Source organism: Dama dama, chromosome 12 (genome assembly GCF_033118175.1).
Source record: "Dama dama isolate Ldn47 chromosome 12, ASM3311817v1, whole genome shotgun sequence".
In the NCBI taxonomy this organism is placed as follows: domain Eukaryota; kingdom Metazoa; phylum Chordata; class Mammalia; order Artiodactyla; family Cervidae; genus Dama; species Dama dama.
This window is the reverse complement of record NC_083692.1, coordinates 75,684,145-75,707,743: the sequence shown is the minus strand read 5'-3', so window position 1 is coordinate 75,707,743 and position 23,599 is coordinate 75,684,145. Positions and strand designations below refer to the sequence as shown.

Here is a 23,599-nt window from a genome sequence, read left to right as displayed (position 1 = left end):
CTCTTTTTCTGCTCAGCTGATTAAACATTTTTCCTGTGATTCCCATGCAGGTACTTATATGAGCGTATTGATGGGCGAGTTAGAGGCAACCTTCGGCAAGCTGCTATTGACCGTTTTAGCAAGCCTGACTCGGACCGATTTGTCTTTCTGCTATGCACCCGGGCTGGTGGACTTGGTATTAATCTCACAGCTGCTGATACTTGCATCATCTTTGATTCAGACTGGAATCCGCAAAATGACCTGCAGGTAGAGGAAATCATTGTCTTAGGGACTAATCACCTAACCTGAGAGGTTTTGCAGCAGGATCAAGATCTCTTAGAAAGTCTTATCTTTTCTAGAGTCTGGAATTGTTTAATTAGGTCATCAGACTTTTTCTGTACAGGGCAGATAGTTAACATTTTAGGCTGTGCAAATCAGTCTCTGTTGTAACTATTCTCCTCTGCTCTTGTACTACAAAAAACATCTATAAGCAAATATAAATGAATGGGTAGAGCTGTGTTTCAGCAAAAACTTTATTTCTAGAAATTGGTGACCAAGATTTGCTGACACCTGGTCTGGATGATGGGGCAGTAATTTCATATTGAAATTGACTTCTGATTTTGAATTGATCTCATGGCTGTTTTATAAATATAAATCGGTATTTTGAATCCTTCTCCTCCCCGTCCCCTCTAATGTTATCTTTTCCCTTCCTTCCATTTGTTAAAACCAGGCTCAAGCACGTTGTCATCGAATTGGACAGAGCAAAGCTGTGAAGGTGTACCGTCTCATCACTCGTAATTCTTATGAGAGGGAGATGTTTGATAAGGCTAGCCTCAAGTTGGGATTGGATAAAGCTGTGCTTCAGTCCATGAGTGGTCGGGATGGCAACATTACTGGAGTGAGTCTTGTTAATTTTTAGCTATATTTGTAGTAGGTCATGGTGATGAAGGGAGGCAAAAGCTACTTTTTGTACGGGAACCTGACCCCTTGTTTGAATTCTCAATGATTATTTTTTAAAATATAATAAAATATCATGACATGGTTAGATAATATTCTCTGATTTTTTTTCACCTTTCTATTGGATTTTGTAGATCCAACAGTTCTCTAAGAAGGAGATTGAAGATCTCTTACGGAAAGGAGCGTATGCAGCCATAATGGAGGAAGATGATGAGGGCTCCAAGTTTTGTGAAGAGGACATTGACCAGATCTTGTTAAGACGAACCACTACCATCACCATTGAATCTGAAGGAAAGGGTTCTACCTTTGCCAAGGTATGTTCTGTCGGTGCTAGAGGCTTTTAGCACAGAGAGACAGGAATCTCTAGAATTTGATATTTTTAAAAAATATAGTTTTTAAAATATACTGATATTCCTTTACTCAAAAAAGTGGTGTAGTCAACTTTACTATTTCTTTGTTCCTCATAAGGCAAGCTTTGTGGCTTCTGAAAATAGGACTGATATTTCTCTGGATGACCCAAACTTTTGGCAAAAGTGGGCCAAAAAGGCTGACCTGGACATGGATCTACTCAATAGCAAGGTGAGCTTCCTTTTCCTTCAAGGAGGAAATGTGGCAGGAAACACATTACTTTCTGGAGTCTTTACAACTGCTCTGATCCTTCAGTGCTGACCTTGGCTTACGATGGTATATCAAAGGCCATTGTGAAAGCTTTCTACATAGAGGGCCACTAAAAAATACTTAGATACTTAGATAACTACCACTTAAGTTTGCTTCCTGAGTCCCTGTAGATTATCTTACATGTCCAAAAAAGAATCTATCTTTGAGTATCTACAAATTATTACATGCAAGGCTATTTCAGTCTGACTATCTTTAATTCCTTTCCCATGATTATATTGTGAAAAGAGTTACTTCTCCTTCTGTTCCCTGCATAGAATAACTTGGTGATTGACACACCTAGAGTACGAAAGCAGACCCGCCACTTCAGCACTCTGAAAGATGACGACCTAGTGGAATTCTCTGATTTGGAAAGTGAAGATGATGAGCGACCACGCTCTCGCCGACATGACCGTCATCATACCTATGGGCGCACTGACTGTTTTCGGGTGGAAAAGCACCTCCTGGTATATGGGTAAGACCCCACCTTGCCTCAGAGGTAGTGCATCTCCATCCTGATAGACATCTCGTTCGCTTTTTAAATTGGAAGCTATGATCAAAGAGGGGATAATGGGAAAAAATTGATTCTGTTACCCTGTTTTCCCAAGATCTTTTTGTCTTGCACCATTTGGGAAGTGTGAATTTGAGGGACTGGGGTCCCTAGGAAAATATCTATATGATTGCTTTTTTTTGTAGTTGGGGACGATGGCGAGATATTCTGTCTCATGGACGCTTCAAGCGACGGATGACTGAAAGAGATGTGGAAACAATTTGCCGGGCCATCCTCGTGTACTGTCTCTTACACTATCGTGGGGACGAAAATATCAAAGGCTTCATTTGGGACTTGATTAGCCCTGCTGAAAATGGCAAGACAAAAGAATTGCAGAATCACTCAGGTGATTATCAAGTCTTTGCTTTTTGTCTTTCTATAGGTTACCTAATCCTTTTCAGGTCCAAGGGTTTTTCTCAATCCAAGTCTTCGATGTTTCCCCTTCCCCAGGTCTGTCTATCCCTGTGCCTCGTGGACGCAAGGGGAAAAAAGTAAAGTCACAAAGCACTTTTGATATCCATAAGGCAGATTGGATCCGGAAATATAACCCTGATACTCTGTTTCAAGATGAGAGTTATAAGAAGCACTTGAAACATCAGTGTAACAAGTAAGGATGGAATTTAGCAGACTAAAGCATTTTCCACCTCAAGCTTTCTGCACTATTACTGAGCCAGTTCTTCCTCTCTCCCTTCTAGGGTGCTGTTGCGGGTACGAATGCTGTATTATCTGAGACAGGAGGTTATTGGAGACCAGGCAGAGAAGGTGTTAGGGGGTGCAATTGCCAGGTAAAGTTATGCTGTATTTTTCTTTATGCTGTGCCTTATAGCAGAATAGATTAGTTTACTTATTTCACTCTTAACTATCTCTGGGATACCTGATAATTAAAATCTGTATATCAGGTCTTCAATCCTATGCAGTTGGCCTTTTGTATCCTTGGGTTTTGCATCCTTTTGATCCACAGTTGATCGAATCCATGGATATCAAGGGCCAGCTGTATTCACTGAATGATTCATCTTATATAAGGGGCTTGAACATCAGTGGATTTTGGTATCTGGGGTGGAACGAATCCCTTACGGATACCAGGGGACAGCTGTTCTTGATACCAGTGGAAGAGAATAGGCAGATGTAGGACTGTGTAAATTAATAGAGAAAAGAAGATACCTGTAATAATCTTTCCAAAGATTGTTTGCTTTTATTTCATGCATTGCTGTGCTGACTCTGCCTCTTATACCTTCAGTGAGATTGACATATGGTTCCCAGTAGTGGATCAGCTGGAGGTTCCAACAACATGGTGGGACAGTGAGGCTGATAAGTCCCTGCTCATTGGAGTCTTTAAGCATGGTAGGTGTCTGCTGTTAGTCTGTTCTTTTCCTGTTAGAGAGTTTTGTCTACAGATGGAATATGTTGCAAAGTACTCAAGACCAATAATTATGTTTCAATGGTAAACTAGTTCTCAGAAATATAGAGCAGAGTCGTTAGTTCCTATGAATAGATGGTCAGGAAAGACCAGATGGATAGTTAAATCGCAGGGTAGGGTGTCTCCCATCTGTTCTGTGATTAATCAGTTACTACCAGTCTGTATGCAGTGGTGTCCAAGTTAAGATTTGCAATCAGGGGAGATGATGCATGTCTACTCTTGTTAATAATAAACATGTTTACTTTGCATAGCTTTCCTGTGGCTTGCTGAAAATGTTCTGCTTGTATAGCATCTTGTTTGTCTAAATATTCAGTACTCGTCTTATGTAGGTGTGAATAGCCCTGCTTGAGTGAAAGAAAAATTAAAAAATTTTTTTTAGCCAGTGGAAAAAAATGGCCTGAAGTAGAGTAAAAAAAGGGAGAAGACTCCCTTTTCAGTCTTGCCTAATCACAAATTCCACACATTAAAAGCAGTAAGTACTAACTTCCAGCCTAGTGACTTAGTGAATTGGAAGATTATTTCTTTTTTTAATATACTTTTCTGTTTACTTCTATAAAATAAAAGTAATGGCACTTAATTCACATTTTTGACAAGTTTAATTGGATGAGAAAAACTGTGAGCATTTGTAGTCTTAGATTTACTTATGAGGTGCAGAGGCTTTAGAAGAGTCCAAACATCCTGAAGTACATTCTTCATTCATCCACCATTTAGAGTGCCTGTTAGCAGATACAAATTTCTTATTCTTTATTTGAAAATGCGTTACCTAGCTCTAAATTATTGGACTTTTAAAATTTCCTCACCTGTGTAGTAAGAATGATGATAAAAAATTGCCCATTAAATGGCTATATAAATCTGTCACCATTCTCTGTTACACACTGGTTAAATTCCTATTTTCAGTAACTGGTGATAAAACTCTTTATGACTCTAAATTGGAGTGGAAATATTAAATATCTTAATATAACCCAACAGCTGTCCAAATTAACATTTTCAGAGTACTTTACACTATGAGCAAAGTAGCCCACTTTTTATTCCAGCAGCATATGAAGTAAGCGTAAAAGCAAAATGAGTCTCTGATTTTCTTTAAATTATGGCTGTTTTTCTTCAAGGCTATGAAAAATATAATACCATGAGGGCAGACCCAGCCTTATGCTTCCTGGAAAAGGCTGGCCGACCAGATGACAAAGCAATTGCAGCAGAACATCGTGTGTTGGATAATTTTTCTGACATAGTGGAAGGGTAAGTATTGATGTTTGGTTCTCTTAAAGCTGTATCTACATTACAAAGGATATTTATTGCTTGTGCTAAGAGATGGCATAACTCTAGCCTTGACTGAATCAATTGGGATTCCTAATGGTGGTTATACTCACAAATGATAAATTCTTAACAAACAGTGCGACCAGCAGAAAGGTCTCCATAAATTGGCCTGAAACCATACATTGTCATACAATGCAACTAAGGGGGAAAATTACTCCCAAATGGCTTATTTGATGTTCTCTTCAGTTTTCTGTGCAGTGCTTTCAGCTACAGTAGCGGAGAGGATAACTGCTTCTCTTGAAAGATAGTAACCATGCAACAGTCCCATGCCACCTATGTGATAGAGCCTCAGGAAACTTTAGCCTTGGTCTATCATCTTCCGTGACAGCTGACACATGAAGGTGTTTCCTTTGCCTGAGTGCATGCCTCAGTGATGAGTTGCCATGCTAATACTGAGCCACCAGCTAGGGCATTGTTGCCCTGGTTTGGGTGCCAGTGAGTTTAACAAAACTTCTCATGTGGAGACCTGAGGGGCATGTGAAATATTTGGCTTAGTTCATGAATACCGTCCCAGTCCCTTATGATTGAAAGGTTTTTCTTTGATGATCACAACTTCAATTTGCCTAGTGTAGGACCCACAGAGGAAATTAGATTTATTTATTGCAAACCATGTAATATCCTTTTGCTCAGTAGAGCAAAGTAGTAAAAATAAGCAGGCATAGATCATTCATTCCAATGAAATAATAAAAGTAGATACTAGTTGGGACGGAGGGGGGAAGTTGGTTAAATAATAAAAAGCTATTAAGAAAAAGGAAATGTGCTGGTCAGAGTGTTTCATTTTAAAGTCAAGCAGTTTAGAACTCAATTTTGTCGTTTTCTCATACCTCTGGATAATTTTAGGGTTGACTTTGATAAAGATTGTGAAGATCCTGAATACAAACCACTCCAGGGTCCCCCAAAGGACCAAGATGATGAGGTGAGGAATTCTCATTTGAGTGTAGCTTTTCTGTATTACTAAATAGTATTTTCCAATTCCCTGAATCATGAAGTATACTGATTACTTTATAATACAAAATGAAAAGTACCATTCGAGAATATAAGGTATTAATGGAAAGGATTGTAACACCAGCTAGGGGAGGTCAGGGATGCTTTTGTGAAGGAGGTGGGACCTAAGCTGGACAATGAAGTATATTATTGGACTACTTAATTCCTGAGTCTCATTGTCTTCAAGACATTGATAAGAATTGACTTTTCAGGTTATATTTTCTTATTGTTTTAATTGATTGCTTTCAGCTTTCTGTGAGGGTTCCTTTCATTAAAAAATATCTTGATACCTTGATGCCATAAAAGGACACACACACGTGATTTCAGAGTGCCAATTTTACCCCCTTTTCCTCCTCTCTCCATCCTGTGGGGTGGATCTCCTCTAGGGTGATCCCTTGATGATGATGGATGAAGAGATCTCAGTGATAGATGGAGATGAAGGTAAACTTCTAAGTCAACTTGTACGGGTTGGTGGAATTGGGAAATTGACCGAAGTCTCTCCTTTACTGGAATTTCTGAGAGCTTTGCCTTTGGGTGGGTTGAAATACCAGTGTTATCTCTTCTATCTTTCCTGTACTTGCTGTTTATTCTACTTTGCTTCCCACAGCCCAGGTGACCCAACAGCCAGGCCATCTATTCTGGCCTCCAGGCTCTGCTTTGACAGCTAGGCTTCGGCGCCTAGTAACAGCCTATCAGCGCAGCTACAAGAGAGAACAGATGAAGATAGAGGCTGCAGAACGTGGGGATCGGAGAAGGCGACGTTGTGAGGCAGCCTTCAAGCTAAAAGAAATTGCACGGCGGGAGAAACAGCAACGGTAAAATGTGACTGGGAATTTGGACTAAGCTGTAAACTTCTCTTCAACTATGGGCCCTATATTGAAAAGCATCTTAGGAAGGATTATGGCATCCCTGGTGGCTCAGACGGTAAAGAATCTTCTTACAATGCAGGAGACCTGGGTTTGATCCCTGGGTCGGGAAGATCCCCTGGAGAAGGGAATGGCTACCCACTCTAGTATTCTTGTCTGGAGAATTCCATCGACTGAGGAGCATGGAGGGCTACAGTCTATGGGGTCGCAAAGAGTTGGACATGACTGAGCAACTAACACTTTCACTTTTCAGAGAGGGACCACCTTTTTGGCCTTTGTTATACCCCTGCAACCCATACTTAACCCGTGTAAAACCATACTTAACCATAAGTCCTGGGAAGGTCTTGTACATAGTCATCCTCACTGAGTTTTTTGCATCATTTTCCTCCTTTAGCTTGCTAATTCTTAAATTATTCCTTGTTATAGACTACCTCTTCTGCTCTTTGGGAGCTGTCCACCCCCACCCCGCCCCCAGCCAACTTTCATTTGTGGTGTGTTCAGATATTCTAAGCTATACTAAGAAATAACCACTCCTTGTGTTCTGATCACTATTGCCTTATTCGTCTTCCCTTTGTAGATGGACAAGGCGTGAACAAACTGATTTCTATCGAGTGGTTTCTACCTTTGGTGTGGAGTATGACCCTGATACCATGCAGTTCCATTGGGATCGCTTCCGTACTTTTGCCCGACTGGACAAAAAAACAGATGAAAGCCTTACCAAGTATTTCCATGGCTTTGTGGCCATGTGCCGCCAAGTGTGCCGCCTTCCCCCAGCAGCTGGAGATGGTAAGCAAGACTGAAGAGTCTTGCGTGAGTGGGCATGGATTGTGACAGAACCAGCTCTTGGTTCATTTCTTCTTCTACCCTTATCTCTTGCAGAACCCCCGGACCCTAATCTGTTTATTGAGCCCATCACTGAGGAAAGGGCCTCACGGACTCTCTACCGTATTGAATTGCTTCGGCGCTTACGGGAACAAGTTTTATGCCACCCTCTTTTGGAAGATCGGCTGGCATTATGTCAGCCTCCAGGTCCTGAATTGCCTAAGTGGTGGGAGCCCATTCGGCATGACGGGGAGCTTCTACGAGGGGCAGCCCGCCATGGGGTGAGCCAAACAGACTGCAACATCATGCAGGACCCAGACTTTTCTTTCCTGGCTGCCCGTATGAATTATATGCAGAACCATCAGGCAGGAGCACCAGCTCCATCCCTGTCACGCTGCTCTACTCCACTGCTCCACCAGCAGTACACCTCGCGCACTGCCTCACCGCTGCCCCTGCGCCCAGATGCTCCTGTTGAAAAGCCACCTGAGGAGACAGCTGCCCAGGTCCCCAGTCTGGAGAGTCTGACTTTAAAGCTAGAGCATGCGGTGGTGGCCAGGAGCCGACCAACCCCACAAGACTATGAGATGCGAGTAGCCCCCTCTGATACTACCCCTCTGGTCTCCCGAAGTGTTCCACCAGTCAAACTGGAGGATGAGGAGGATTCAGACTCTGAGCTGGACTTGAGCAAGCTGTCACCATCATCCTCTTCTTCCTCATCCTCATCCAGCTCCAGCTCCAGCACTGATGAGAGTGAGGACGAGAAGGAAGAGAAGCTAAGTGAGTGCATGTGACAGGCTGTTGGCCGTCTTTCCCATTCCCCCCCTCTCTGCATTTCCCTTCTTTTCTAAATGCATTTTCTGAGATTCAGATTTTAATTTGTTAGAATATCGGAAGAGATCTGTTACTCTTAGGGCCTTTATTTAAAGTCCGTATGATACCATTCCTATGTAACTTCATTTTTCCACCTTTGCTCACATGTACTGTGTGCTCTATCCCTAGCTGCTGACCAGTCCCGCTCAAAGCTCTATGATGAAGAGAGTCTCCTGTCCCTCCCTATGTCCCAAGATGGATTCCCAAATGAAGATGGAGAACAAATGACCCCTGAGCTTCTGCTGCTACAAGAAAGACAGAGAGCCTCTGAGTGGCCCAAGGTAACAGCCTCATTACTGGACATGTTGAGTCTGAAAATATAGTGTGATACAGCCACTATGGAGAACAATATGGAGATTCTTTAAAAAACTAGGATTAAGACTACCATATGAACCAGCAATCCCACTACTGGACATATACCCTCAGGAAACCATAACTGAAAAAAGACACTTGTATCCCAATGTTCATTGCAGCACTATTTACAATAGCTAGGACATGGAAGCAACCTAGATGTCCACCAAGAGATGAATGGATAAAGAAGTTGTGCTACATATATACAATGGAATATTACTCATCCATAGAAAGGAACAGAGTTGAGTCATTTCTAATGAGGTGGATGAACCTAGAGCCTGTTGTACAAAGTGAAATAAATCAGAAAGAGAAAGACAAATACCGTATATTAACACATATCTATGAAATCTAGAAAGATGGAACTAATGAAATTATTTCCAGTGTAGCAATGGAGACACAGACATGAAGAACAGACTTTTGGTCACAGTCAGGAAGGGAGAGAGTGGGGTGACTTGAGAGACTAGTGTTGAAACACTAGTTAACATACATTACTATAAAATAGAGAGCCAGTGGGAATTTGCTGTATGATGCAGGAAACCCAAAGCTAGTGCTCTGTGATAACCTAGAGGGGTAGAGTGGGGAGGGAGGTGGGAGGGCAATTTAAGACGGAGGGGACATAGGCCTGTGGCTGATTCTTATTGATGTATGGCAGAAACCGTCACAATACTATAAAGTAATTATCCTCCAATGAAAAAATTCTAAAAAGAGTGACATACACAGAGAACAAGTAGATGGTTCTAGGTTTCTTTGATTATGTTTAGTGGTACATGTTTTTTGATGAAGCTCTTACCGGTTGACTTTGGGATCTGATACTCTTACCTCCCTCATTTTTGACATATAATTTTTACTTGTTAATGATGGCACTATTACTTGTCACAGGATCACATGACTAATTGATTTCTTTTTCCCCTACTCAGGATCGTGTCCTGATAAACCGTATTGACCTCGTCTGCCAGGCTGTACTCTCAGGGAAATGGCCTTCTAGTCGCCGGAGCCAGGAAATGGTAACAGGAGGAATTTTGGGGCCAGGCAACCACTTGCTGGACAGTCCTTCGTTGACTCCAGGAGAATATGGTGACTCCCCTGTCCCCACACCACGCAGTAGCAGCGCAGCTTCCATGGCAGAGGAGGAAGTGTCTGCAGTCACCACAGCGGCTGCTCAGTTCACCAGACTTCGCCGAGGCATGGATGAGAAAGAGTTTACGGTTCAGATCAAAGATGTAAGCTGAGCATTTAGGCACTGGGAAGTGAGGAAGGAGGCTGTAATTCTTGTTAACTAGTTTTATGACCATAACATTAATATTAAGCTCATTTGGTCAGCTAACCTTAAAAATGAGAAGAGGAAAAAAAAATTAGAGCTCACAAAGATCCGCTGAGGAAAAGTCACTAAAGTAAAGGAAGGGATCTTATGTTGACTTGTATCTCCTGTGTGTGCTTAGTCACTCAGTCATCTCCGACTCTGTGACCCCATAGACTAGCCCGCCAGGCTCCTCTGTCCATGGGGATTCTCTAGGCAAGAATACTGAGGTGGGTTGCCATGCCCTCCTCCAGGGGATCTTCCCAACCCAGGGATAGAACCCAGGTCTCCCACATTGCAGGTGGATTCTTTACCATCTGAGCCACCAGGGAAGTCCCAAGAATACTGGAGTGGGTAGCCTATCCCTTCTCCAGGGGATCTTCCCAAGCCAGGAATCGAACCAGGGTCTCCTGCATTGCAGGTGGATTGTTTACCAGCTGAGCTACCAGGGAAGCCCTTGTATCTCCTAGTGGCTAGATTAAAAGGGTTCTTTTGAGTGGCTTGCTTGTAGATCCTAGAAACCTAGTTTTTAAAAATTAAAATCAAATTGTGGAAAAGCTATTAAAATGATACTAAAGTGTTATGGGCTTTATTAAGTTAAAAAGAAATTATTCCTACTGAAATTAAGTCAGTATTATTTGGGAAATGGATGGAAAATTTTATTTTTCCTGATGCTCTTCCCTAATGAACCCTAGCGGGTGGTCATTAAGTACTCAACAATAAAAATGTCTTTGACAGGAATATCAGAATTTTGCCCCTGTGATGAATTGCCATGCTAATTCTGAGACACCAGGTAGGGGATTTTTCCCTGCATTGGGTGTTACTGAGATAAATTCTCTTCTCTTAAATCAACCTGAGGGGCACTGAGTCAAGAAATGAACTCTTTCTAAGGAAAAATATATGTCTTATTGTATTTCTAGTTTGTACCTATTAGTCAGATGGCCTTCCTTCTCACCATCATTGAACCAGAGGATGACCCTTACTTAATTCCCTCTAAAGTTAATCTTTATTTTAAAAACATGCTATATGACGTCTTGGGTGGGTGGGGTGTCTTTCTAGGAGGAAGGATTGAAGTTAACATTCCAAAAGCACAAGTTGATGGCTAATGGAGTAATGGGAGATGGACATCCTCTTTTTCATAAGAAGAAAGGGAACAGAAAGAAGCTAGTTGAGGTAAGTGGTAGAGAAAGTCTTTAACATGATGATTAGATAAAATCTTTCTGTTCCCAGTAGTTGATGAAGGCAGTTGGGATTGAGGGAGTAGAAGATACTATTTTATGGCTACCATTGGCTCTGCTACCCCTCCCTCCCTACTCATAAGAAGAGTATGTGCTCATGGGGGTGGATTCTGGGTTTGCAGCTGGAGGTGGAGTGCATGGAAGAGCCTAATCACCTTGATGTGGACCTGGAGACCCGGATCCCTGTCATCAATAAGGTGGATGGTACTTTGCTCGTGGGTGAGGATGCCCCTCGCCGGGCTGAACTGGAGATGTGGTTACAGGGTCATCCAGAGTTTGCTGTCGATCCCCGATTTCTAGCGGTGAGTGGCAGTTCCATCCAACAAGATTTAAAGTCATTCCCTTAATATTTAAGCTGTGTGAGAGGGAAGAAGCATGCCATATTATGTCATTGTTTCTGCATCGACAAAATAAGAGTAATTATACTCAGTCTTCCTATTTCACAGAGTTGTTGTGTGGATCAAAATGATGTTCTAGTGCTTGTTAAACTAAATGCTAGGCACTGAACTAGTATATAATCACCTAATTTTTTTTTGGAGAAGTCTGCTTAATGGCAGTTTTCCACTAGGATTAATCCTTTATTCACACAATAAGCATTTATGGTCAGAGTAGACACTAGTATCTTAATAATTACTCCAGAGAAGTTTTATTCTTTTAGGATAACTGCAACTTTTCTCTTGTAGTATATGGAGGATCGCAGAAAACAGAAATGGCAGAGATATAAAAAAAATAATAAGGCAGAATTGAACTGTTTGGGAATAGAACCAGTACAGACAGCTAACTCTAGGAATGGAAAAAAGGTGAGTGAAACTAAGATATTACCACTCTGTTCTCATACTAGATATGACTAGAGAAATCATTTAATGTTGTTTATCTTTTTTTCCCATGTGTTTGAGAAAATTTATCCTCAGTTCACAAAGAAGCCATAATATTTTTATTGATATTTTTATAGTCCTGTAGTATCCTTATCTCTAGAAGAGCATGAAGTTCTAAAAGCTAACTTTAGCACTTCAAGCATATTAAAATGTAAGAATTAGTAAGACATGTTAGAAAATTCAGTGCTTTATCCTGTTCTTCTACTGACTAAGGGATTTTTGGCAAATCCTTTTAACTTTATCAATTTGTATTATCCTGAAAAATTGAAGGTTTGGGAGCAGATAATCTCTTAAAAGTTTTATATTTTAGAAGTGATTTGGGAAATTCTCTAGCAGTCCAGTGGTTAGGACTCTGCACTTTCACTGCTGAGGGCCTGGGGTTCAGTACATGATGGGGGAACCTGCAGAGCTGCATAGCACAGCCCCCCTCAAAAAGTGATTTGGAACCTATTAAAACAGCCATGTTTTAATAAGCTTTTCAACATAGACGATGTTGAGAATCATTAATAATATGCCAGTAATGGAAAAAGACAGGAAGTCATGTTCTATAGTTTATGACAGTAATTTTGGTCATTATGTTATTCCATGATTTTCAAGTGTGCTTATACTTTTATGTGGTTATAGATTTGGTGGATTAAGAACCCATAATCCTTTCCATCAAAAATATAACTGCAAAAGTTTCTCTTGGCTATGTTTGCCTTACTTTGGACAATAGTTGTGTAAATATAAACCTATAAATCAGGGTTTGGTAAACATTTAAATGGATCAATACTTTGTATACTCAGTTTATATAATCATTCCCTTTTTGATCTTATGTATACATCTTTGTACGTATGTGGTGTGTGTGTGTGTATGTGTGTATATATATATATATATATGTAGTGGTTTATCTTTTAACAAAATTCCCAAATGAAAAATATCTATCATTTGCATTTAACAAATTCTGAGAACATTATTTTGCCCATGATATGTATTTATTTGTGAGGTGAATTTATAAGGCTTATTGTTTTTATACTGGGTGAAAGATTGTCTCCATGGAAGAATGTTTTATTTTTCTCTCTTATCCTCCATGGGCCCAAGGGTATAATAAGGTGAGTGGTTGATATGGGAGGCTGATGGCAAGAAGGCTGATACTGTCTCTGTGTTGAATTTAACATTATAGAGCAGCCTATGAAGAAGGCTTTTTCTCCAGGATTACCTGTTTTTACCTCAAGTACTTTTGCTCTTCTTTATAATCAGTTGTTAACTCTAAGAAAGAAAAAGATCATAGCAAATCACAGAAAATTATGTGATTAGTACAGTATTCTTACTGAAAAATTGATATGTATCCAACACTGTATTATTATTGCATCCTAATATGATTTGGTGCTATTATGTGAAAGTGTGTTAGTTGCTCAGTCATGTCCGACTCTCTTTGACCCCATGAACTAGCCTGCCAGGCTCCTCTGTCCACGGGGTTTTTCCAGGCAAAAATACTGGAGTGGGTTGCCATTCCCTTCTCTGGGGGTTCTTCCTGACCCAGAGGATCGAACCTGGGTCTCCTGCAATGCAGGCAGATTATTTACCATCTGAGCTATCAGGGAAGCCCTGGTAGTTATAGTTATATTTTAAAAGCCTAAAAAATTAAGTATTGAGATGTTTGTAACTGTCTGAGTTTAATGCCAGTTTACTCAGTATTGTACTTAGGTCTAGTAATGTTCCAGCTTCAGTGAACTTAACCAGAATTTATAGTGAGCCCATTTACATGAAGCAATTCAAAATTCAGCAGATATGTAAGTTTATTATAATGCAGAAAAAATTATTTTAGTAAATTTGCCAAGGAGCTACCCCGTAGTCTTTTTGGTGTTCTAGACATCCAGACCCTTAATCTGGTCTGTCTTGAGTTTACCCCATTCTGATGCAATAATGAAGGATAATATTGTATATGTCAGTATGGTTGTGCTGTCCTTCACATGGTAAGATCATGTGAACAATCTGCCATCAGGAGAGCATACTGTACAAGTACTGATTCATTCATTGTCTTACTCAGGCTTCTTATTAACAAAAGTAAGCGATTTTGAAATGGTTGGCCAGAGTAAAGGTATCGTGTTCAGTTCAGTTGCTCAGTTGTGTCCGACTCTTTGCAACCCCATGAATCGCAGCACACCAGGCCTCTCTGTCCATCATCAACTCCCGGAGTTTACACAAACTCATGTTCATTGAGTCGGTGATGCCATCCAGCTATCTCATCCTCTGTCGTCCCCTTCTCCTCCTGCGTGGGGAAAAAATCAAAGCTCTGGTTCAGATGAGTGTCGGTGTCAAATGTTTGCTTTTAGCTTCAGCATCATAATGTTTCAACCTGCTACATCCAGCTTTACCTCGTCCCCATTACCATCAAGTCTCGTTGGACTATACTTACTTTGCCCCTCCTAAAGACAGTTCAGTGAAAAAGCATTTGCAAGCTAGGACTCTGTTGACTTTTTTGTTTTTTCTTCCTTTGACTATCTTCTGTTCCTTCTTCCCAGGGTCATCATGCTGAAACTGTGTTGAACCGGGTTTTGCCAGGGCCTATTGCACCTGACACCAGCAAGAAGCGGGCCCGTAGGACGCGACCAGACCTTTCTAAGATGATGGCCCTGATGCAGGGTGGAGGCACTGGGTCCCTGTCTCTGCATAATACCTTCCAACACAGCAGTAGTGGCCTGCAGTCTGTGTCATCTCTGGGTCACAGCAGTGCCACTTCTGCATCTTTGCCTTTTATGCCGTTTGTGATGGGTGGTGCAGCATCATCCCCTCATGTAGACTCCAGCACCATGCTTCATCACCACCACCACCACCCCCACCCCCACCATCACCACCATCACCATCCAGGCCTGAGAGCCACTGGCTACCCTTCTTCACCAGCCACCACCACCTCTGGTACTGCCTTGAGGTTGCCACCACTGCAGCCTGAGGAGGATGAGGACGATGAGGATGAAGATGATGATGATGATTTATCTCAGGGCTATGATAGCTCAGAAAGGGACTTCTCACTCATTGATGATCCTATGATGCCAGCCAACTCAGACTCCAGCGAAGATGCTGACGACTGAAGACCCAGCATGGTCCCCATTGCTTGGGCGGCTGCTGTGTTTCACTTACTCTGGCCCTTGGACTATGGAAAAGTGGGAGGGGCAGGGAGATGTGGGGAGACAGACCCAGGACTCCAGGAGGTGAAAAGGAAAAAGAACACTTGTACCTGATTGCTTCCAAATTTGAGAGGATTGGGTGGGTAGGGGAACTCCTAAAATAATACATGATTACTTCCTCGGTTCTGGGGAAGGAAAGGAGACTAGAGCAGCCAATGTGCTCACCCCTCCCTAGACACCTCCATTAACCACAGACTATGTAGCGCTGGCACTAGCCTCTGGCAGAGCCTGTTCCTGACCGAACTGTGGATACAGCTGGAGGGTCAGGAACTGTTACCTTCCTTCCCCTTGGCATTAATAAATTTAAGTTAATCCTTTCCCACTCTTCCCTCGTTCTATATTTGCTCAAACCCAATATAAATATTACCAGTTGATGTTCATGATGGGTAATTTCAACACCACTTTCTTAAAGTTCTTTACTTAATGTGTGAAGTTACCTTGGATAGGGCAGACAAGTCATCCGTACTCTGTGAAAAGCTTGTACATAAGCGTAGGCTTTCCACCTTGCCAAATGATCTAAGCTAAAATAGTAGGCAAAATGTTCCCAGATTGAAAATCCCAAGTTCTCGAAGACATGAGAAAGAAGAATTTCCATCAAGACCCACGTACATTTTGTTTTGAATTAACTGAAATTGTTTCAGGGAAGCCGTAAAAATGGTGTCACTTCATGACTGTGGCAAGGAGACTGGCTGACTGGAAGGATGCTGTCACGACTTGAGCTCGCATTTGTTTCCTATGACCCCTCCCCTACCGTCCTAGCGCTCAAATGAAGCCTGGGCATTTAATTTCCCTTTCAAAGGCGAAGTCCTTCCCCCGTAGCGCCGGCCTAAGTTAAGTTTATCCGCAGGGTGGGCTCCCTCTTACCGGCTTGAGCTCCCTGTCCGCCTGGAGCCCCTAACCCAGTGTCCTAGCACGGAGGATCCGTCCAGGCCTGGAGAGGCAGGAAGCTTTTGCTTCCCCACATTTTCTAGGAGAGCGAGAAACCCAGTTATGCTGTAGGCTTCCCACTCCCACCCCAGATCCCGCTCTCCGTTTCCCCTTCCTTTGCCTATGGGTGGGGCCACTGTACTCGCGCGCGGCAGTTTGTGTGGGGCGGAGCCGGCACGTTAGGGCTCCCGCCTCCTCAGTGCCCAGCCGCAGCCGCCGCCGCCGCCGCCTCGACACGGAATCGGAGCTCCTGGAGACCTCGGCCCCGGGGAGATTAAGGGCGGGAGCAGAGCATCACGTGATGACGTCGACTCGCGTGCGGCTGTTGCTAAGTTGACAAGAAAACCCCGCGAAAATCTGGACTCTTTTTGCGTTACACGTTTTGTTGCTTCCCCCACTCTTCCTTCCTCTCCTCCCCCTAACCTCCGGAGGAAGGATTTTTTTTAAAAAAAGAATTCCGATCGCTGCCGGGACCCGGAAGCGGAAAGGGCATCTTTGAGGTCGATACTTCCGGGTCACTGGGAGAGTGCGGGATTCCGGGGCCGAGAGAGGGTGGCGGAGCCGGGACCTCGCGTGATTCTCGGAACCCGAGGAGAAGCGGCGTCTGTGGCTATGGCTGTAACTCTCGACAAAGACGCTTATTATCGACGAGTGAAGAGACTGTACAGCAATTGGAGGGTGAGATAGATCCCGTAATTTCCCCAGGGAGCCCCCCTTTGCCATCCCATAATAACCCCGTTTCTCGGCGCCTTTTTCCCCCTTTTCGTCAGGAATTCCCGGGTTCAGGGTCGTGCCCATTTAGTTGCTCCAGGATCATTCACCGCAGGCGACCCCAAGCGCCGCCCAGTAGCAGGGAATCCCCCCCCGTAATCACCTTACCCTGCGGCCACCACCATCTTCCCCGCGTGCCTGCCCCCGTCATGCATAACAGCTACCTCTCGTAGTTTCTTCCCGCCCTAGAAGAGGCATCATCATTCTTCCCTCCCACTCCGTGATCACGTCTTGCTGCCCCCTCCTGCAGTGTTCACACACACCCACGCACTCGCTCTGTCCTTCCAGAACCAGAGTGTTGTGCCCCAGGTCCCGCCAGAATTACAACCATTTCGTCAAGGATGGATGGAGGGGCCAGAAGGATGAGAATCAGGCTCTTGGCGTTTACCATTTGCGGGGCTCTTGCTGGAGTTAAAAAAAGACATACTACTCACGCGCAACCGCCTCCTGTTCTAGGCCCTGCCGTGGGTAACACAGAAATCTAACGCTGAAAACCTGCAGGTTTTGGTAATGCAGAAAAACGATGTGATGCCTAAAACCTTATTAGTTTTCTCCGTGGTTGAGGATCCAGGGCACGTGTTTAGAAAGAGAGCTGTTACAGTTTCTAGTCTAAGGATTGGGCATTTTTGATTGCTTGAAAAAGTCCACAATTAAAATTTTATATTTGTGATGGTAATTTATCAGTTCAAACATTTGATTGCATCCTGTGGTGTCTTCTGAGCTATCCAGCTAAGTATGATCTCTGAACTGTTGTCATTCAGGGAAGATAAAGCTAAAGAGGGCTTTTTAAAAACTTGAAGAGTGTCCTGACAGAAATGATCAGTTCTGACCTCAGCACTGTAAATTGCCTTTGAAACTGATCTACTGAAAACTAAGCTATTAAAATTGATCATTTTCCTACCATTCATACTAAAGGTTCCTGTGCAAGTTTTATCTTTTGGGCATAAAAGCATTAGATGATTAAAGATAAAGTGGGTTTTATGCATTTTATAAGCAAAACTAAGGACTGTTCTACACAAAAGCTGAACATAAATTTATTTTAAAAAATTTTGTTGGTTAATTTCTACCAGATGTTTTTATAAGTTCTCTCACTGTCATGTTTTAAAGTTTGAACATGATCCATACTAGAAATACTTTTCTAAATGCCCAGATATTTCTTGAAGATTAATAAGTACTATGACATGAGTAATAATCAATTTACCTGCTCTTCCACTCATAGATCCCCCAAGTCACACACCTTTGCTGTAGTGATTGTTTCTAGGCCCAGTGATTCAGAAGTTGATCAGATAACCCTATCTAGATCATTCCTTGAAGCTAAAATTAATTTAGAGCTCAAAGTTCCCATACATATGGTAGATAAATGCAAAACATGAGACTAGGGAAATACTTGAGACCCATTGGTAAACTCAATGTCGATGACAGCCTTTAAATCCATGAAAGTTAAGTTGTTGGCCCCATTTTTTTGTTTGTTTCTCAAATACTAAAATTTATCTTGGCCCTTTTATCATTTGAAAGGAGCATGTTAAATGATAAGATCCTGATCTTACAAAGTTACAAGCAAATATAAAAATGAACTTAGCAAAATTTGTGTCATGTCATTATGAAAAATCTTAATTTGAATAGACTTCCTGCCTTTTTATAACTGTAAGTTTTAATAACTGTGCTTAGACCCCACCTGTCGAATTGCTTTTTGCATTGTGTTTTCCAGGTTACAGCACTTTCATTCCGACCTGCTTAACCATAGTTTCCGGAATAAGTTCTGGTTGCTTATCCTCTTAGGTGCAGCAGGAAAATAGTGAAATATACAGGTGCAAACTATATTTGCTTTTCTACACTTATTCCTTTTTTGAGTAAGAAAATTGGCCTTGAAATAAGAGTAACTTCTAGTTAACTATAGAAACCCCAAACCTTGTGTTGTCCACTCCCATCTTCAAAGAAGACAAAAATTAACTAAAAAACTAGTTTAGGCTCCACACCCACTTGTAAGTTTTAAATACCCTTAAAGCATTAGCCTTAAGGTACATTTTGTGAGGCTATTGTAAGTAAGATATATCTCTTAATTACAATTTTCATAACTATGTCCCTGAAAGAGTTGGATTATCACACCCTTCCTTTTTTGAGTAGAAATTTCTCAAACATATAAACCTTATACCTGAGTGAATAGTGTCATTTTAGGGATAAGATAATGGGCTCAGTCAGAAATGAAACAGGAGACCTCCCGTCATGACTGAAATGTATTTCTTACGGACGTTTGAGGTTAGTAGTGCTGCCTCTGTCTCTTTTTTTTTAAATGAACTGCTACAGCAAGAAGAGCTTGCCGCTCCTTTCTGTCTCTGCATTAGAGACCCCTAGGTGGTGACAGTGGGTCGTGAGCATGAGCTTCTCCCCTGTCTTCTTATGCTTACCGGGTCCTTACTCAGAGCTTCCCAGTCTTTTCATGACTGTGATTGTTTTTAACCAAGTGATAGGATTAGTACTTCATGGGGATACAAGTGGGGAGGTTATCCACCATCCTGGGATCCCAGCTGATTTGAGAACTGAGGGGAGATTGTATCCAAGCACACCTGTAACTCATTTGAGACCTAACTGTTGGGACATGCTGCTGTGTATGAACCTTGACTTCAGTCATCTGCCTTTTAACCCAAAAGAATTCCATAAAAAAATCGGAATGGTAGCTGTTTTCCAATGGAATGCTGATCCATTGCATTCATTCATGTGGCACTACACTACCTGTCAGGACTGGGGAGGTGAGTGGCCCCAGCCTTGAAAAAGGAAGTTTGTGCCTATGGAGAAAACTAATAACCTATAGTGTCAGTGTGTCTCTTGAGTGGTGATTTCTGGCTCTCTGCTGGTTTTTGTTGTGGACAAGTTTCTTGTTCTGGATTGCTCTCTAAGACTAGGCAGTGACTTTTGTGGCTTTAGGAAGGTTCTTTGAAATAAGGCAATTTTCATACTACTATCAACAAGATGACAGTTTGCTTCTACCCATCTCGGTTGCTTATAGCTCACTCATCTCTGGAGTGAACTAGAGAAAGGTTTTGAGATTCGTTTATTCTTTCTTACTCATTTTTATTTATTTTTTTGCCACTATTAACAAGTGCAGTGCTTGGCATGTAGTAGGCACTCATTTAATGCTGATCATTTGACTTTTGAGCTTTCATGCATCCCCGTCTTGGTTTGAAGATTTTTATGGAGGTTGTACTTAGTGTGATCATAAGTCTTGCCTTTTCTGAAACTGTCTACCTGTTGTCCCTGTGTAATTAATGGCATACCTTTTTCTTCAGAATTGTATCACTTTGGGTGAGTTAGACTGGTATCTTGGTATAACTAGAGACTTAAAAAATGTTTCCTCTTTTAATGCAGTACCCTTTTGGTTTCAAAGGAAGATAGTTGTTCCTCTGCTGCAGTATTTTCCCAACTTTTATCATTCAGATACCACTGTTACAGTTTTTGCTGATTCCTTACTACTTGTATTACTGATATTTACCTTGCATTTTTTTTTTAAATCCCTTTTAGTCATGTAAGACATACATACATTTTAAAAAAACCAAATAGTTCTAAAAGCCTTAGCATAAGACACTCACCTGCCATAAAAGCACCCATTTTCCAGTTCTTCACTTCCTTTCATATTTTAAAGGAATATCTATATACTGCTACTAATATTTCTTGGTTTATCAGTTTTAGATATTAACTCTTGTTTTGATAGAATTAGGATTTAAATTTAACTTACATCATAACATTTCAATTTCCCTTCCTCCTGATACTTCCTGTAAATTTCTTCTTGACATAGTTATGAAATATTTCAACCTACAGAAAGGTAAAAGAAATTTCCAGTGAGAACTCATGTGCCCCCCACCTAGTTTATACAGTTAATATTTTTATCATACTTACTTTCTCACATATCTATTCCTCCTGATTTTTTTTTTTCCACAGTTTTTAGTATAATCAGTTTACATTGTTACACTCATGTAACTATTTTCACTGCTGGGTGAGGTAATAGAGTATAATTAAGTTCCTGTTGAGTTTTTTTTATTTTTCCTGGCATTAATGGTTACTTCAGTTTTTTTCCTCTTTTAAATGTCCTTAGCCTTAATTTTTTCCTGTAGATCTGTCATAATCTCATCAGTCTTTTATTCTAAAATTTTCATGCTCAACAGATATTTTATTCTTTTTGTTTTTTAACCACTACCACCTGCTCAACCTTACATTATTCTGCTCTGTCTGTGCAGGTTGCTCTCCAGTCTATTGAACCTTGGAACTACCAGTGTCCCCTATATCCAGCAGTCCATGTCGTGATTTTTTTGTTTTCCCTTTGTTTTGTTAGAGCATTTCTCTAAGATTCTTAGGAAAGGATATGGGGAATAGATGTTTCTTGAGCCATTTTGTGTCTTAAAAAGTTTTATTCTGTCTCTACTTTTGGTTAATAATAATAGTTCAATTAGTATAAAATTAAAGGTTGAAAATCTCTGAGAATTCTGCTCAGAATCTGTCAACTATTTGTCAGCCTTCAAGCATTCAGTATTTCTTTTGAGAAGGGTGATGTGATTCTACTTCCTGTTCCAATATATATGGCCTATTGTTCCCTGTAAAACATCTCTTTATTCCTCATGTTTTGATATTTCACTGCCTTGGTATGAGTCCTTTTTTTTTTTTTAACTCTTTGCATTGAGTTGGGAAGTGGGGGGCCATTTTAGTCTGAAGACTCACATCTGTCAGTGCTGGAATTTTACATTCTTTGATCATTTTCTCCCCTCCATTTCCTCAGTGATCTGTTCCTCCGCTGCCCCCCAGAAATTCCTGTTTAGTGGGATTTAGAACTTTTGGCTTAAATTTGTTATCTTTTTCATTTCATTTTCTATCTCTTTATTGTCTGCTTCCAGATGCTGTTTCTTAACTTCACCACATTTTATTGATTTTTTTTTTTCTATGTTCTTTCTTATCCCCTATTTTTTTCTTGTTTCATGGATATACTATATTTATTTCTTGTGTGGGAGGTGGTCCTCTGCCATGTCTGTTTCCTCTGGATTTCTTTGCTTTCTCTCTTTATGTGTTGAACACTTCACAAAAATCAAGTTGAGCCTTGGCTACTCATTTGCATTAAGAATACGGTAATAAGAAACTGGTAGGAAGCTCTGTGTGAATAGGGTCTCTCAACTAGTAGAGAGGTTATGGTAGAGCAAATAGGTTAGCTTGGTCCCTGGAGAACCCCCTAGATACTGGCAGTATATGTATATATATATATTTTCTGTGAATTTGGTGGTGACCAAAGAAAAACCCTCTCATTTTTGTCTTTGGGGCAGTTGTCATTCAAAAAGGCAGACTTTCTGGAGGAGGAAATGGCAACTCACTCCAGTTTTCTTGCCTGGAAAATCCCATGAACAGAGGAGCCTGGAGGGATCTGTGAGAAGCAGACTTGACTTAGCAACTGTGCATGCATGCACAGGAAATGTGCTCTTGGCCTTTATTAAGGTGAGGGGGAAAAAAAAAAGGTGAGGGAAAGAAATGGTCAATTGAAAGACAATTGACTATTTTCTACCAAACAGTGTTTGAACTCAGCTTCTGTCTTCTTATTTCTAAAAGTAACTACATTTAAAAAGTCCACTTAGGATTCAATGCAAGAAAAATTTCTGCTAATAAAATTTCATTCTTACTATTAAACTAAGAGAACAATTTAACCTACTATTTCCATGTTGGTCTTGTTTCCTAGGAGTCTCAGAACTAAAATAATGTTTAATTTCTGCTATGATTCTTAATATCTACATGATTATTAGGTTCTAGCCTAAAGAATTTTGAATTTCTCTATTATCTCTTTTAATACCAAAAGCCACCTCTATTTGTGTTTTGATAATACAGAATTTACCTTAAAATCAATTAAATAATTGACTCAAAAAAAAAAAAACAAAAAACAGACTTTCATTGAATTCCTCAACATTTATTAACTACCTTCTGGTGGACCTAGTATCTAGAATTTTTTGGGCCCCTTTCTTCAGAGAATGCATTAAGTCTTTTAGTGGGAGGATTAGGACTTGTCTCAGGGCTTCCATGAGCTGGGGTCTTAAGCTTGCTGAGCAGACTTCTGTTCTCAGCCCTGAACGTCCCATGTCTGTCATGGCCCTTTTCCCTTCTCTAAGACTTGGTGCCTGCTGAGGCCTAAGCCCACGAGGGCTTTATGAGATCCACACACTTAACATCGGTATCTTCTGGCTAAGAATGCTTCTCAGGCTCTCTCACCTTCCAAAAAACTCTAACCTTAGTACATAATGCTTTCCAAGTCTGTCCGTGTTGTTGGAGATGGAAAAATTTCATTCTTTTTTAATGACTGAGTATAGTATTTCATTGTATATGGGGTGTGTATATACACCCCACATCTTTATCTATTCATCTGTTGATGGACACTTAGGTTGCTTCCATATCTTGGCTGTTGTAAATAATTCTGCAGTGAACATTGGGGCACATACATCGTTTCTTTCTTTCTTTCTTTTTTTCTTTCTTTTACCTACATCTTTTCAAAGTAATATTTTCATTTTCTTCAGCTACATGCCCAGGAGTAGAATTTTTGT

General features: G+C 41.1%; 2 protein-coding genes and 2 non-coding genes across 11 annotated transcripts in view; all 4 read left to right on the top strand.

Moving 5' to 3' along the window:
• Positions 1-15,658, top strand: part of CHD8 (chromodomain helicase DNA binding protein 8) — a 60,561-nt gene extending 44,903 nt beyond the window's left edge. For 6 of the 8 annotated variants that reach the window (XM_061157726.1, XM_061157722.1, XM_061157728.1 and 3 more), the window contains 21 exons: positions 51-246; positions 710-877; positions 1,071-1,250; positions 1,405-1,515; positions 1,869-2,065; positions 2,287-2,486; positions 2,567-2,747; positions 2,836-2,925; positions 3,378-3,481; positions 4,664-4,793; positions 5,712-5,787; positions 6,242-6,296; positions 6,463-6,670; positions 7,299-7,507; positions 7,601-8,320; positions 8,543-8,694; positions 9,682-9,984; positions 11,121-11,234; positions 11,422-11,601; positions 11,983-12,099; positions 14,679-15,658. In XM_061157726.1, coding sequence (XP_061013709.1) covers positions 51-246; positions 710-877; positions 1,071-1,250; positions 1,405-1,515; positions 1,869-2,065; positions 2,287-2,486; positions 2,567-2,747; positions 2,836-2,925; positions 3,378-3,481; positions 4,664-4,793; positions 5,712-5,787; positions 6,242-6,296; positions 6,463-6,670; positions 7,299-7,507; positions 7,601-8,320; positions 8,543-8,694; positions 9,682-9,984; positions 11,121-11,234; positions 11,422-11,601; positions 11,983-12,099; positions 14,679-15,245 — 4,258 coding nt within the window. In that variant the 3' untranslated portion in view covers positions 15,246-15,658. The remainder of the gene's footprint in view (positions 1-50; positions 247-709; positions 878-1,070; positions 1,251-1,404; positions 1,516-1,868; positions 2,066-2,286; positions 2,487-2,566; positions 2,748-2,835; positions 2,926-3,377; positions 3,482-4,663; positions 4,794-5,711; positions 5,788-6,241; positions 6,297-6,462; positions 6,671-7,298; positions 7,508-7,600; positions 8,321-8,542; positions 8,695-9,681; positions 9,985-11,120; positions 11,235-11,421; positions 11,602-11,982; positions 12,100-14,678) is intronic. The other 2 variants (XM_061157725.1, XM_061157727.1) reach the window with 2 other exon arrangements.
• On the top strand, positions 5,237-5,346 carry LOC133067551 (small nucleolar RNA U6-53/MBII-28). Its single transcript, XR_009695333.1, has one exon. It is a non-coding gene; the product is annotated as a small nucleolar RNA U6-53/MBII-28 (small nucleolar RNA).
• LOC133067552 (small nucleolar RNA U6-53/MBII-28) lies at positions 10,816-10,923 on the top strand. Its single transcript, XR_009695334.1, has one exon. It is a non-coding gene; the product is annotated as a small nucleolar RNA U6-53/MBII-28 (small nucleolar RNA).
• Positions 15,659-16,632: 974 nt separating the features above from the next.
• The window catches only part of SUPT16H (SPT16 homolog, facilitates chromatin remodeling subunit), a 35,646-nt gene continuing 28,679 nt past the window's right edge, over positions 16,633-23,599 (top strand). Inside the window, exon 1 of the mRNA XM_061157732.1 lies at positions 16,633-16,946. Coding sequence (XP_061013715.1) covers positions 16,881-16,946 — 66 coding nt within the window. The 5' untranslated portion in view covers positions 16,633-16,880. The remainder of the gene's footprint in view (positions 16,947-23,599) is intronic.